This window comes from Anser anser (genome assembly GCF_964211835.1).
Source record: "Anser anser genome assembly, chromosome: 5".
Lineage (NCBI taxonomy): Eukaryota > Metazoa > Chordata > Aves > Anseriformes > Anatidae > Anser > Anser anser.
In genome coordinates, this window is record NC_139725.1 from 43922519 (window position 1) to 43937668 (window position 15150).

Consider the following 15150-nt stretch of genomic DNA (forward strand, 5'->3'; position numbering starts at 1 on the left):
TTTCTTGTTTTTTATTTTTATTTTTTTGTTGCCATTAGTGTTAAAGACAAGTTAAAGGCTGGAAAAAAAATCAAATCACAGCTTTTATCAGTTCTTGTGGAAATTCCTCTCCATGGCAATGGGACTACTATAAGAAAAACTCTGGATCAGGATAGCAAAGCATTGGGCTGGTAATCTCACCTAAAGCAGATGCTGACTCACATTGCCACAGAGGCAGCACTGCACAGCCTGTCTGCCATGCTGCCAGCAGTTAACGATTCACAGCTCCTGACACAGAGCTGGATCTGAAGAACTTTGCAGCCTTCTCCCCCATCTTTCTTTCGTAGATACCACCTTTGTGAACCCCTGGCTCATGCAGGTGGGGGCACTTCCTGCAACAGCCAAGTGGAAGAGAATCATCAAACCCAGTAGCTAATTAGTGCAATGACTTCCCACTAAGAATTATCAGCAGGTAATTAACTCAAAACCTTTACAATCAAAAGCATAGACCTCTACCATCTGAGTTAGTTTCTATAAGAGCCACCTTCTGGGGAGAGACGTAACACTTCACACCAGAACCTTACAATAGCAAGCAGCTGCCTTGCTGAACAATCCTATGACTCCTCTATTAAAAAGGAATGAAAGCCAGTCTGATGGAGTCTCAGTCCCCCACGGAGAACAACTATCTTGGGGATGTTAATGCAGCCCTTCTGTGCTGTAGGAGTTACATCAGAATTCAAGGTTTGATAAGAGAAATGAATGCACATCTAAACACAGACACACACGCACGCTGCTCTTCCAGTACCCACAATTTTGATGCACGGCTGAAAAGCAGAGCAAGAAATCTGAAATGATAGGCTTGAGTTCCTTGAAACATACACAAAAGAGTTTTGCAAATATTAGTTCTTGAGACAGGAACACAGCTGGGGTCTAAGTAGCGACCATGAACTGTGACAAGAAATTGAAATTGGGCAAAGCACAGATGGACTAAAAGGAACAATTCACAAAAGTAGACCTAGTAGAGGAGAAAGGCACCTCAATATTCCACTTTCTTGGAAGGGGTGGATTCAACATTCAAGAGCTGTTGACACTTAAAGAAGTTTTGCCTGGCCTCACATTTCCTTCAATGCAGTAATTAATTAGCTGGACAGCCATCTATGAGAGGGAACTTGCTCAGTATTGGAATATGGAGTGCAGAAACCAATGGCCAGTTCTGTAGCTGCCACATTCATTAATGAAGCTTTTTTCCTAAATGCCATAGGTACTGGCACTGGAATAGCTTGGATCAGAAGACAAATGACAGCTGTCTAAAATCTTCAAGCTACCATTTCAGTCAGAATCACACACCCAAAAAAACCATCTTCACAGTGTACTGGGGCAGAACATAAATCACCTGCTGTTTCCACTGTAATTTCCTTAGCAGTTTCAGAAAGAACTGCAAAGCAGCTACGAAGTGCTGAGCTGGAACAGTCTGGCTCTGAGCGCAGGCCTGCTAGGTGATTGCTCTAAATGATTAAAGGTGACCAGAAAGCAAGGCAGTATAAAAGGATAAACAATCTCCATCTCCTCTGTCAGCAGAGGGCCTGGGAGACAGACAAGGCACAGTGGCTCAGGAGATTTCAAGCAGACCCCTTTCAGTCACATTATAAAAATCCAGGGTCAGAACAAAAAATTCCGACAGCCAGGGCTGAGCAGTATGGAGATTCCCGCATGCTTATTTGAAGCTTTAGGAAGAAAAACCTTGCCATAAGAAAGGTCATTAAATACGGTTTAAATCCCAATGCCTTGGGCACTACCTGGCTCTCACACTGCAATGGTACTTACATTGCAAGGAGGAAGACAGACATACACATGTGAACATGCAACTGCACCCACTCCAACTTGTCCTGCTCTGACTGCTGGAATGCCACTGCTGTTTGCCTGTCAAGAGTTCTGATACACTGCTCAGAAGAACTGAGAGTTAAGCAGCCCGCTGTCCAGGAATATAACTTAAGGATTCATGACACAAGTCTTTCTAAGAGAACCTTCTCATGGTCAGCTTTTGCATCCTCCAATGCAGGCAGTGCAAACAAATGCCAAAATAACAGGGCTACTAGACCCAGAGTACGCCAGAGAGAGGGCATTTTACAGTCACATCTCCAAAGTGCCAGAATCAGTTCAACACGCAGCAGTCCTCATGCTTCTTATTCTCTGTTCCAGGCTCCCTTTGCTGGCTCTAGAACTCCCAGGAGTCCATCCATCGGAGCCCTGCCATGGGGCTGCTGGGGTCAGAGGCCATGGGTCCTATCATCCCATAGGACAGAGGATGAAAGAGGTAGAAGCTGTAGAAAGAATCCAAAATCAGAAACAGCACGGTGTTCTGTCTCAAGAACAATGCAGCATGTTAGTCCATACAGATGTCCTATGGGACCTTTGTTTTTTGGATGCTCTGAACTTCACTGGTGACATCCTAATCTCTGCTGAGCACAATAAACACATAATACACAGTTTCTTCACAGGTATCATTTTCTTTTAGAAAACAGTAGCTTTGAAGAACAGCCAGCTGAGAAAGCCTACAGCAATGAAGAATTTGCCTGTGTTTGAGGGATCTGGCATCATCTAGCATGGGGACTAGAATCAGAGATCACTGAACCTGGAGTTCAGAAGAGAATGGAGCATTCATACTGAGTGGTAGAATAAAAGAAAAGATTCCCTGCAATGGAAAGATGTTTTAAAACATGTTGCTGGGACACATATGCTGAATCTAATCAAATTTGAGAGTTTAGGTTTGGGCTTGATGTTCAGCAGAGATGAGAGGCAGAGACAAATGCTAAGGGCAGTTAACAGGCACAAAGGTTCCACTGAGACTGTGGTTGCTACACATTCAGTAAAAGCTGAGCTTTCAGCACTCACCTGTACATGATGAGCAGAACCAGTGCCAGGATCCCACCTCCATATACTCTTCTAGCTGCAGTGCTGGGGGACAAGAACCCAGCAAAGAACTTCAGTAGTGTGTCCCAGGTGATTCCTAGGAGAAGAATGAGGTAGAAATCAGGAGCAAACAAGTTGCTACATTCAGTCAGACTGGGCTGACCAAGCTCTATTAACACCAAAAAACCTTGTCAGTTTTTAAATTTATTTACCTTGCTAACCTTCAGAATTATACAGATTGTTTTCTATTAGCAGAGTTTTTTCTATCAGCAGAGTTATTTTTTCTTTTCTTCCCACTTGAATAAATGCAAAAGAGATCTGGGCCTCAGCCTGCTAACTAAGGTGGCACAAAAATCACAGTAAAAACTACCAAGACTGAATTACAAATGGACATGACAGAAATGTAAGGACAGCAAAAAAAGGGAAGTAACACATATAAAAGCACATAAAATAACAATGATACAGCAGAGAATAGGAATCACATCTCAATTCAAATGCCCTAACCACTAGACATGACTGCCTCTTCAGTGTGGCAGTGAAAAAGAGACAGTTTGGCACTGCAAGCTGCTTTGTGAAAAACATTTTCAGCTAGTCAGTGCTTTCAAGCACTTTACACAAGCAGAAAAAAATAAGAAAATATACTGTTTAGTCTGAAAAATTTCCATTTAACAGAATTTCACCTGTTTCCCTGCCTCATCTTCTTTCAATCTTCTGTATTTACCTGTCAACATGCTGGAAAAAAGCATGGCAGGAAAGTAGTGGTGAAAGTAGAGAACTCGGCCCATCATAAAGAAGGGGAGGTAATGAAGGAGCCAGCCCAGAGCCATCTGCCCTCCACCACGAAGCACAACTCGGGACAGTTCTGGAACACAAACAAACAGGCTTCAGCAGAAAAAAAAAAAAAGAAAAAAAAACAACAACAGATCCTGTTTACAAGCCTTGTCACAGTAAGTAGCATGTGAATCACAGCAAAATAAACAGGAATGATCTTTGGAGTAAGTCATGCATTGGTCTGAAATTGGTCCAAGCCTCTGCATTATCCTAGCTACATTCTTTATATATATGCACAAACACTTCCCAAGAGAAAAATGAGCATATTATATAACTGCATCTATGTTTGTATTATTGCATTTTATTATTATATAGCATTTTGTATCTTGTATTACATTATTACATTTTACATAAGAATTATCAAAAAAGATATATTAAGACATAAGTCTCAGTGGATTGGCAGGAGGTTTCCCTAGTGGCTCCACGTTAAGAACAGATTTGCAGTTTCTCAGGATGCACATTAGACTAATTAGGTCATTCCAGTTTCCGATGTTTTATGTTCTTTGCAATGAGACTACAAGCCATCTAGATGATCACTTTGCCAGCCTTTCCTGGAAAGAAATGCTGCTTAGCTTTCACAGCATGGGGAAAGGACTGAGAACTCTGATGTCTGCATGCAGATTAGCTAATAAGTTATTATTTGACTTAATAGTGTCACATCATATTTGATATTTCCCTACCAACACAGAGATCTACAAAAATAAGTAGCCATCGATGTAAACTGCAAGGTATGACTTCTTCGGATTTGCAAAAAGCTGTATTACCCTGGCTGCAGTCAGTAGCTCTGTTAGAAAAAACATCAGATTTTAATCACCTTTTCATACTGGTATGCCAGATCAAAACCAGCCTTTCCAACAGATATGCATCTGTTCGTTTCCGAAAGGCAGTAATGTCATGGTTTTGGCTGGGATACAATTAATTTTCTTTATAGAGGCTTGTACAATGCTGCGTTTCGTATTTTTGATAAAAATAGTGGTGATGACACACCGATGGTGCTGAGCAGAGCTCACAGTCAAGGACTTTTCTGCTTCTTGTGCTGCCCTGCCAGTGGGGAGGCTGGGGGTGCACAAGGAACTAGGAAAGGACACAGCCAGGACGGCTGGCCCAGACTGATCAAAGGGACTTCCCATGCCATATGATGTCACGCTCAGTAATAGAAGCTGGGGGAAAAGAAAGAGAAGGACAAAAAGGAGGAGAAGGGGACATTCAGAGTGATGGCATTTGTCTTCCCAAGAAACCACTATGTGTGATGAGCCCTGCTATCCTGAAATTGCCTGCCAATGAGAAGCAGCAAATGAATTCCTTGACTAGCTTTGCTTGCACATGCAGCTTTTGCTTCACCTGTCTTGATCTCAGCCCATGAATTTTCACACTTTTACCTTTCTGATGCTTTTCTGATACCTTTCTGATCCCCAGTATTATGTTCAACTTCCAGAGGCTTTAATATGACTTACGAGAAAGTTTTTAACACAGAAATCCTAACATCAGCATTTCTGTGCCAGGAAACCAGGGTGTTATGATAGAGATTTATAATGTAGGATGCATAGGAGAACTGACCTCACCTTTGAGTTCAGATGACCGCTGGACACCTCTCTTCAGTGCCACTGCAGTGGAAATCGCTGTCAGAAGATACAACCCAATAGTGAACAGATTTAGCCACCAAACCACCTATGTAGGAAAAGAGAAAGATTTAGGACTTAAGGCTGGAAACAGGAATGAACACGTGAAAGGAAATGAAAAGCTACATGCAAGCATAAGAATAAAATGAGAGAGACAGTCCAAAAGAAAGAAGAGTAAGAGAATCACTGTCACTGGAAAAAGCACAAGTAAGCTAAAATTTGCTAAGGACGCTGCCTTGGAATCTCCTGTTCCAACTTACCGGGTTTCCCAGCAAATAAACCCGATAATCTGTCTCGTTGACACCAGAAAAACGCAGACCCTGAAGAAACAAACCAGGAGTAAGCAAAATGGGTTTGAATCAATGCAGCTTATTCTTATTTTCTACAGTGTCAAAGGTGAGACAACTTCCCTTCAACACAGCTTCAATGCGATTAAGAGGTCCTGTGCTTTGAGAAGCACTGTAAAGTACCTGAGAACTGAAAGGAAGGTGGACTGATCAACACACCTGGTAGTTGATAGGCCAGTGCCAGGGTTTGGATGTAACTTCATTGTCCTTTGGTTTCAGGCCGCTGTTCCCCTACAAATAAATCAAGAAAAAAATGAAATGAGTGGGCAGCTGTGCTGCAGAGACTGCTCAGAAACACCTGAGTTTACAAATATACAAGAATACTCTTCCTGAGTAAAGACTGTTTTCTGACCACATGCACACATCATCTTCTGAAGATAGTTACAATGAGGACAAAGAACGTCTTAATACTATTGAGCAAGTGAAAACATTCTTTGGGTATGATTAAAGGCAGTATTCTCTCATTTCTCTTCTCCAGATTTTCTATCACTAAGGATACATGTTGCATAAGATGTCTGTTCAGTAAGAGACTAAGAGGCTTCCTTTCACTCTGAAATGAAAACCTCAGAAAGATTATTTCCATGGAAACTCATGCAGGTGCTTTCTTACCTGAGACAACGTTATCACTGGTTGCCACGGAAATACTTAACATTAGTAATAAGTTGTTTGACTACCTTCCTTCTTTTGCAGATTTGAGATCACCTTTACAAACAAACAAATTAAACCTTAGACTCCCATATTAAAGTGGTACATTCCCATTCTTCAGGGCAACAGAGCTGGTAAAAGGGTTAGGAAGGCATGTCCTATGAGAGGCTGAGGGTACTTGTGTTGTCTAGACAGGAGAAAAGAAGACTCATTGCTCTCTACAATTTCCTGAGGAGGGGAAGTGGAGAGGGAGGTGCTGGTCTCTCTTCCCTGGTAACTGATGTCAGGACACGTGGGAACAGCACAAAGCTGTGCTACGGAAGATTCAGACTGGACATCAGGAAAAAATTCTTTACTGTGAGTGTGGTTAAACACTGTAGCAGACTTCCTACAGAAGTGGTTTATGCCCCATGCCTGTCAGTCTTTAAGAGGCATTTGGATAATGCCCTCATTAATATGCTTAACTTTTGGTTAGCCCTGAAGCAGTCAGGCAGTTGGACTAGGTGATCTTTGAAGGTCCCTTCCAACTGACTATTCTATTATTTTCAGATGGAGTGAGAAGCTAGAAGCAGAAGGGCTGTGGCTAAGATCAAAGAACAAACACAGGGAAAGACCACAAGACCAATCCACCCTGAAAATATTAAATCCATCTCTCTCTTTTGCACATATCTTTAGGCATAAAGAGGAAAGCTGAAAATGCAGCATTTCAATAAGCTTTAAAAAAGTAACAGGAGTTTTCCATTTTCAATTCAAACATTTATTGTGCTTTTAAGTGTCTGTTTACCTAATTTTCCTAAGTGTGACCATAGTAGTTGACCATAGTAGTATCCTCCTACCTCACAAATACTAATTTAACTTCAAAACCTTCTGGTAAGTTAGGAAAATATCCTAAGCTCTCCTTTACAGAACAGAATTTCAGCAGCAAAGAGGTTACAGAACTAGACTGTAGCTAAATCACCTTAACAGTAGAGCTAGGCATCAAGCCCAAGGCTTCCAAACTTTTGGAAAAATTAGCCTCAAGACCACCTCTTTTTCTAAGCAAAAAGGCAAGTAGGTTGCTGGGGCACATAAATTCTGCCCTAGCTTACAGCCATCACGCAGATATCTCAGAAAATGCCTTTTTTTTTTCTTTCTTTCTTTTTAAAATGAGAGATAAAGGAAGAGAAAATGATCATCTGGAATTAATGGTATCTTACCCGGATCATAACCATGTGGGATTCTAGCAGAATTTCTGCAAAAGAAGGCTTCAAAACATCCAGGCTGATATTGGGCACTATAGAAAGAGAGAAAAATAATTAGAAATCTGTATGTTTTATCTTTATTTGCCTGTTGCATAATAAAACTAAACTCTCTCCTCCTGTGACAAATCTGCTTCTAGCACCTCTTTTAATTCCCTATGCAATTCATTCATATTCTAAATGCAGAGGCTTGAAGTCAAAGTATCCCCCAGTGAATTTCACATCTGATGCACTCCTAGATTTCCTCCTTTACTTCCAGGAGCAAGAGAAATATGTAAGTGTCCCTGAAATAAACAGATCTCTATTTCTAGATGAAATTAGAGACATTGCTCATATGCTGCTGTTTATCTGTAAATGAGCCATGAGTGTGGGAATACAAAATGCAGTACAACAGAAGAGGAAACTCTACCAAGTCAACAAGCCCAGGATTCCTTTCCTCCAATTTGCACAGTTGCTCTGAAAAGGTGAGGAGCACTAGTTTTTTGGTAACTCGGAACTCAGCCCAAGTCATCTGCAATTCATGGGAGGAAAATGATACCAAACAATCCAGGCCAAATGAGGCTGTGACACATATCTAACTCCTGGATGAGGCTGCAAGGCCCATCTGTCGTTACTGGCACACAGTTCTCTTCCCAGTCTTTGTCATACTTCTACTATCTATTACTTGACGGCACTGCAGTCATTATTTAGCATACCCCATAAGAGAAGGAAGAAAATATACCAGAGCAGGGTAGATCTTAAAAAAAAAATCATTAAAATATACACAACATACTAAGAGCAATGATTCCCAATTGAACCAATGATGTTAAAAATAACAGCTTGCACCACAGTGCCTATAAGGCTTCATACTTTTGTTATGCAGGACAATCTCAAAATCCTTAAAATGTGTTTTTATTTTCCACTACACTTGAAGCATTATCACAAATTTAACGTCCAAATAGTGAAGTCACGTAATCATAAAATAATATGAGCTGGAAGGGACTGTCCCATCCAAGTCCTAGCTCCACACAGCACTACCTAAAAATTAAACCACGTGTCTGAGAGCATCGGCCCAAATGCTTCTGGAATTCCAGCAGGCTTGGTGCTGTGACCACTTCCCTGGGAAGCCTGTTCCAGTGCCTGACCACCCTCCCAGTGAAGAACCTTTTCCTGCTATCCGATGTGAACCTTCCCTTGGCTATGCATCTCTGAACAACTGGCCCAAGTTTAGCAAGTTTGCTCCTGAGCTGTGGAAGAACAGACAAATCCAAAACGCTGACTGTCAGTTCTTGCCATCTGATAGCTCATCCTTTCTGTTAACAGCAAGCCAAAATGGACCCTCAAAGTAAAGGAAAATAAATGACTCACACTTGGGGTTGATATGATCTTCAAAGTTCCAGAGGGAATTGGGAGTATCCTTCAGGTATGGTGTACAGGTGACTTCCACTTGTTCCCAGCCCCTGAGGAACAACAGGTCAGACACTACCCCGCCATGTAGAAACCAAAACAGATTTGAAAGGAAGCCTACATAAAAATTCCACAAAATATATGGGCCACATTTCTAAATTTGGGTGCCTAACGTCAAAACACTAAGCACAAAGAAGCTGCATGTTGACAACTTCAAGTCAACCTTTACAGTCTCTCCAGAAAAAAAAGGAATCACCATCATCAAGTCAATCCATGCCTACGGAAACTTTTACAGAAACGAAGGATCAACTTTAGAGCATCCCACCAACAGTTCACTTGCTCTGTCGCCCTATCTCTAGCAAGTCACACCAAATACTTTGGTTGAAAGTGCATCAGACCCTGCAGTAATCTGACAGATTAATAAGGAATTTTCTACCTACTGCCACACAGCAAGCTTACTTCCACTAATTAATTAATTACATTAAATAACCATCACTTAGCTCTCTGAAGGACAGTGATTATTTCCCTTCAAAGTCTTAAAAAAAAAATCTTTATTTGCAGTTACCTGGGTTTTCTTTCCCCTCAGCTCTTACTGTCAAATATTTTGCAGCAGTGACTTTCACTCACAGGGTAAGTTTGTGTTAGTACAAAAAAATATATACCTCCCTTCCTGAATGCTGTTGTCAGAGACAGTGATTTATTTTTTTAAAACCAAACACATTATTTACCCATGAACCCAGTCTTGCTGAAATATATATAAATGCCATTTGCATTCCTGACCAGGCAGTCACCAGCAGAGGTATCTGCCTGCACTCACCATGATTCAGCATCCACCGGATTTCTTAGTAGTTTTTTTTTTTTTTAAACCATAAAAGAGTGAAGGGAAACCTAAGCTAGCAGTAACAGAGGCAGCTCTGGAAGCAGAAGCCTGCTGCTTCAGGATCCGTGTTAGCATCCCACACAGCAGAGCTGTGCAGATACAGCAGCTTGTTTGGCATTAGTCTGGATGTCTCTGCATGCACCTCATTTTGTGATGAAGATACATAAACCGTGAACATATTAAAACCCATGCCCTGTTAACATCAGATTGTTACCACTGCCCTCACACTTCAAATGCCTCACATAAAAATGGCAGAAGAACTTCCAACAACAAAAGAAGTTAATACCGATAACAATAGGTTTGGAGGATTATGGTATGGAGCAGCATGAACTGCCCCAGCTTCTAGCAGTTTTGGTGAACGTTGAGGCTAAAACAGGCCTTGAAGAACACAGCTGTCATCCCCTCCTGATCTTAATGCATGACAAAATTATGCCCATGCCAATCTTGGATCTCTTGGTAGGGGATATGATTTTTCAGAGCCGCTGCCCAGCACGCACCTTCACCATAACAAGCTGCATAACCCTAACCCTGATCATCTGGTTGTATTTTAAGTACCTTTTAAGTTATTTTAAGGTTTTTTTTATTATTATTCTTTTAAAGATAAAGAAATGGAGGAAACATGGTTACTGCTCAGTTTAAATTTAGAAGTACCAATAAGCAAATGAACATGGTAGCTCCAGGCCGTGTGGGGTGGGGCAGGCAAGGAATGCAAGCTACTTACCATTTCGGCAGAGTCTTTCCAGAAGAGCCCAGTATACAACCTGTGGCCACGTGGGTTAGCCGGACCTGACTCCGCAGGACTTTGATAAGCTTCCCAGGCTTTCTGCCCACCACTTCAATCCGCCAGAAATCATTGGAGTCTCCTGTCCCATTCTGCCATGGAAAAACACCATAGGAGAGAAAAACAAACAAACCTAACCAAAAGACACACGCAATTGAAGTACTGCAAATACAAACTTCTGAAATTCCAGTGATGACAAAGCTAAACAAAAGAGCCCACACTACCATTACTCAGACTTCACAGAAGAGATTCCCCATAAGAAACGGAGGATTCTAGACATGAGCAACTACCACAGACACATTTTTATCTTGCCAACCCTTTTTTTTTTTTTTTGCTTCAAATTCATACTTGACTGTGGCTCAGAGTTACGTTTCAAAAAGGGGGCAACTTGGCTGCTTCATAGAAAGGGTTTAGGCAACAGCCTTTGGAAATTCAGCCCTCAAAGCAGATTTCGTTTTCATGATTCAAAATTCTGTCACCGTTCTGTCAACAAAAGCCAGTTGTCTACGTGACAAGGCCAAATACATAAAATAATACTTGTCAGAGCAACTTCAAGGTTGCTCGGTTTGGCATTTATGGAGTTGAAGGCTGCCAAAGCTAGACTGACATTAAAGCTTAAGTTATTTTCTTGTCTGTGTTCATATTAAACAGACCTTAAATAAGATAAGCTATTTTATACTAGACCAACTTCTCCTCCAAGCCGGTAGATCTACATTTACACATACCACCCTGGCAAACAAACTAAGAGCAGAAGTAAATCCCCCTGGCACAGTATGAACTCCCCCCCCCACAAACAGCTTTTGCTTCCTCTTGCCATTCACTTACTATTCCATAGCCAGTGACCTGAAAATGCTTCCTCGTCAGGGGAGCCTCGTGCTGGTGACTGTGAAGATTTCTAGAAGTTCTGGAATGAAATTAAAAGTTAAACCTTGTTTGTTTGTTTAAAACATCTCAATGAATTTGTGATAAGATCTTTGGTTTGAGGCATTCAGAGACAGCCACCAGCACTCTGACCACCAAATTCCATCGAAGGGCAGAGCAAGATGCAGCTTCAATAGCAATGGGGCCACAGAGTGAAATAGCCGCTTCCCACCACGCAACTCTGAGTTTACGCCACACTGGGCAGTGCTGGCAAAGAAGGACACCATGAATAAATTCAGCCCTCAGGCTAGAAACCACCACCTCCAAGTGGTAATTTACCACAGCTCGTAAATCAAAAACATTTAGGTGAAACTGCACTGACGTCCACCCACATACACACGTGCTTTTTTCCTTCTTATGAAAGGAGAAAGGTGGAACTGCCAGTCCTGCTCTTGCGAGAAGCAGAACAAGATCCTGACCTCTCCAGATTATCAGTTTTACTTTTGTGGGGAAAGACTGTACCTTTTGGTCAGATTTAATGAGGTGGGGGATCACGGCCCCCATTAGACCAGCCTCTCACTCTGGCAGGGACTGCTAGATGAGGCAACCAGAAAAGCCTGGCCATATCCTGGTCGGTTCTTACTAAATCTACTCATTATGAGCCTCCCTCACCAACAATACAGCAGCATCTAGCTCTGCCTTATCTGCACACAAAGCCTCTGCCCGCACTTGATGAAATCTGTCTGCAAAGAGAGGAGAGCCACCTGCTGGATCTTTTCCCCAACGCTGCAGTTTTACCTCCCATTCTGCAGAATTCCCCTCCAGCATGTAAGTTAAGCAAGCCCAGTATTGCCAAACCAAGATTTTACCACTTTCATTATCATATACTTAGCAGTAAAACCCAAGGTTCAATGTACCATTTTTTTTTAAAGTCTTAAAATCTTTTTGGAAGACTTACGCAATGATTTGTCAATGTGCAATACTGCATGCAGTAAGGCATGATTTCCAGGCTCACAAATATAGAACTTCTGTTAAGAAATAAAAGCCGTGATAGCACAGAGCATTATGGCACTGTGACATTAGAAGAGATGAAGATTAAATATCAAGTTGCTAGGGCTCCCCTACTTCCCCCTCATTTATTCATCACGAAGGCAAAAGCCAACATTTTCGTTCAAAATGTCTCAGCGCTGTGATCTCAGTGCTGCTTAGAGCTTTTGCAGTAGATGATGCCTATACACACAAGAACAAGCCACTTGCAATACACTGGCAGAACACCACACTCAATTTGCCTAACAAACTCAGAGAGAGGACAAAAATGACAGAACATGGGTTTTGAATTGCTTCTTTGCAGAAGAGTTATCTTTACTATTGCACCTCACATAGCTGAACACGTCCCTGTGCCGCTGAGGTAGGTACTGCTAATGAAGTTGCGTGCTTCTGTTAAAGGTTTCCCATTTTACAGACACACATCAAAACATAAACCAAAGAAGAAAACCTCCACAAAGCCCACACTGCCAATGCAGACATACAGACACCTCTGCCCCAGAACCAGCTTGTGCTGGCCTAACCGTGTAGTCTTTGGCAGGCCAAATCTCCCTCCAGTTCTACTCAATCACTCGGTCTCTTCACATCCCAGAAATCATCCTTACTCTTTATGTTCCAGGCGAATAATATCTCCATGCCTCACAAACTCCACAGGGCTGGAGGGGTCTGACAGATCTGCTGGAGGAAGAAAACTAATCATAACCAAAGCACTGACAAACAAATCAGGGTCTCAAGGTTTTCTGGGAACATTCATGCCTCAAGCAGACAATACAAGGCAAACTAGTTTGTGTAAGCTTACTGTAAATCACTACTCTAGTTTACTCGAGTTTAAAGAACAACCCTGAGGGTTACTCCATAGAGTAATATGACCCGAAGCAGCACGTAGTGCCCTTAAATAAAGAGGATGTCTGGCTAGGCTAACTGAACATCAAAACTAGATATCTACACTTTAATTTCATGGACTATAAAATGACACTTGTAAGACTGTTTATAACTTTGTAATATATAGGTTACTTGCATTTCTTTGTTGTTTAGAGTGTTCCTTGTCAATTTTTATATACGTGTGCTGCAGGTGTAGAAAGGAAACTATCCTAGACCAAACATGCCTCAGCTACACTAACTGATATTCTAAATCAAGAGAATATCACCTTCAATAATCTATGTTGTCCCAAGCAAGCATCCATGCAAATCACTTGAACACCATGTATCAGAACATACCAGGAACCAACTTCTCCAGGACTCATAGCCATAATAACAGACTCCACAAAATATTAACTGAGCTCAGATTAATTTCCTCTCCATTATTGGCAACCCTACCTGACCGAAAAGTTGTCAATGCAACCTTCAGCCAAAAAAAGCTTAATTTAGTTTTACTGTACATCCTGGAGAAAAAATAAAATAAAAAATGGTAGACACAAATAGGGTTGACGAAGATGGAGTCAGATTCCCTTTGTTTTTCCTCCTCCCCTCCTCTTATCTATGAAGGATACTTTGCCCTGGAGGGAACTCAGCATATTTATGTTAAAAACTGAAGCAGCAGTTATGAAAGGCTCTTTACTGGTATTTGTTACCTGCATCTGAATCAGGTTTCTTTATAATCCACAGGTTATTCAAATCTTTATGTAAGTAGGCAGTGACCTAAAAGCACAGGATAAATTATTTTACCAAACAAGAATAAAGCCGGTGATAGCAAAGATGCATCTGCCAGCAAATCAAAGTCCCAAACAAATGCACTACTAACAGAGAAAACCTGGGAAGACTTCTACAGTATTTCACTCTAGAAAGCTAGTTACTGACCCAAGTTAACCAGGAACCCACCCTTTACTCAGGGTTCAGCACATCCACTCCAGAGCACTAGAGCACTACACTTAATGGTGGTTCACATGCATCATGAGTTAACATCTTCCAACCATACAGCTTGCCTTTAGAGGTTCCTTCTACAACAGGATATCGAAATCTGAAGTTTGTGAATAATCACTGACCAGTATGAGTAGATGGAAACAGCGCTGGCTTTACAGACAGGCATCGCTGGTAGATATTTATGACAACAGACTGCTTATGACAATCACAATACTTCTGCCAAAAAATCCAAAGTCAGAAGGATTCAGGGATCAGCTGTTAAAGCAGTATTATAACCCAGCTAATCTTCACCAGCCTGCTCAGCCTCACATAGAGTAACTGCTCTAATTGCTACCAAGAGCAGGGGAGACCTTTCGGCCCCAGGGTGCTGCTATGGGAGGCTACCTTCCCAGCAGGAGGAACTGTGCCCTCTTTGCTCACTCTCCCCTTCCAGCCACAGAAGCAGCAAGCCCTACTCTCCAGGACCCAATCCCAATCCCACACCTGTGCCTCCCACTCAGATGCAATCAGACAGCCCAGCAGGTGGGTGACTGAGGCAAAGCATACAGGAGTATCTTCGTGTGGGAAAAAGGGGGAGTTCTCTTACTTTGAGGTTGTATCATCATCAGAGGAGGTGATGGAGGAAGCAAAGAGAGTTCACAGTCTCCATCTTTTCCTCCCCAAAATCTCCTCCAAGCTCTGAACTCCTTTCCCCTCTCCATACCCCCAAAACTCTCCGAGTCCCCTAACTGATCCCACTGTCAGGGTAGGGATCACAGGGTGGCGGTGG

At 41.9% G+C, this 15150-nt stretch overlaps 1 protein-coding gene across 4 annotated transcripts in view; it reads right to left on the reverse strand.

Annotated features, from left to right (window-relative positions):
• The window catches only part of POMT2 (protein O-mannosyltransferase 2), a gene marked incomplete at its 5' end in the record, with an annotated part of 26820 nt that continues 11670 nt past the window's right edge, over positions 1 to 15150 (reverse strand). For 3 of the 4 annotated variants that reach the window (XM_083837981.1, XM_083837979.1, XM_083837982.1), the window contains 12 exons: positions 1 to 2300; positions 2872 to 2986; positions 3611 to 3751; positions 5283 to 5388; positions 5600 to 5659; positions 5846 to 5917; positions 7528 to 7604; positions 8917 to 9008; positions 10557 to 10708; positions 11442 to 11520; positions 13127 to 13199; positions 14093 to 14159. In XM_083837981.1, coding sequence (XP_083694107.1) covers positions 2195 to 2300; positions 2872 to 2986; positions 3611 to 3751; positions 5283 to 5388; positions 5600 to 5659; positions 5846 to 5917; positions 7528 to 7604; positions 8917 to 9008; positions 10557 to 10708; positions 11442 to 11520; positions 13127 to 13199; positions 14093 to 14159 — 1140 coding nt within the window. In that variant the 3' untranslated portion in view covers positions 1 to 2194. The remainder of the gene's footprint in view (positions 2301 to 2871; positions 2987 to 3610; positions 3752 to 5282; positions 5389 to 5599; positions 5660 to 5845; positions 5918 to 7527; positions 7605 to 8916; positions 9009 to 10556; positions 10709 to 11441; positions 11521 to 13126; positions 13200 to 14092; positions 14160 to 15150) is intronic. The other variant, XM_083837980.1, reaches the window with a different exon arrangement.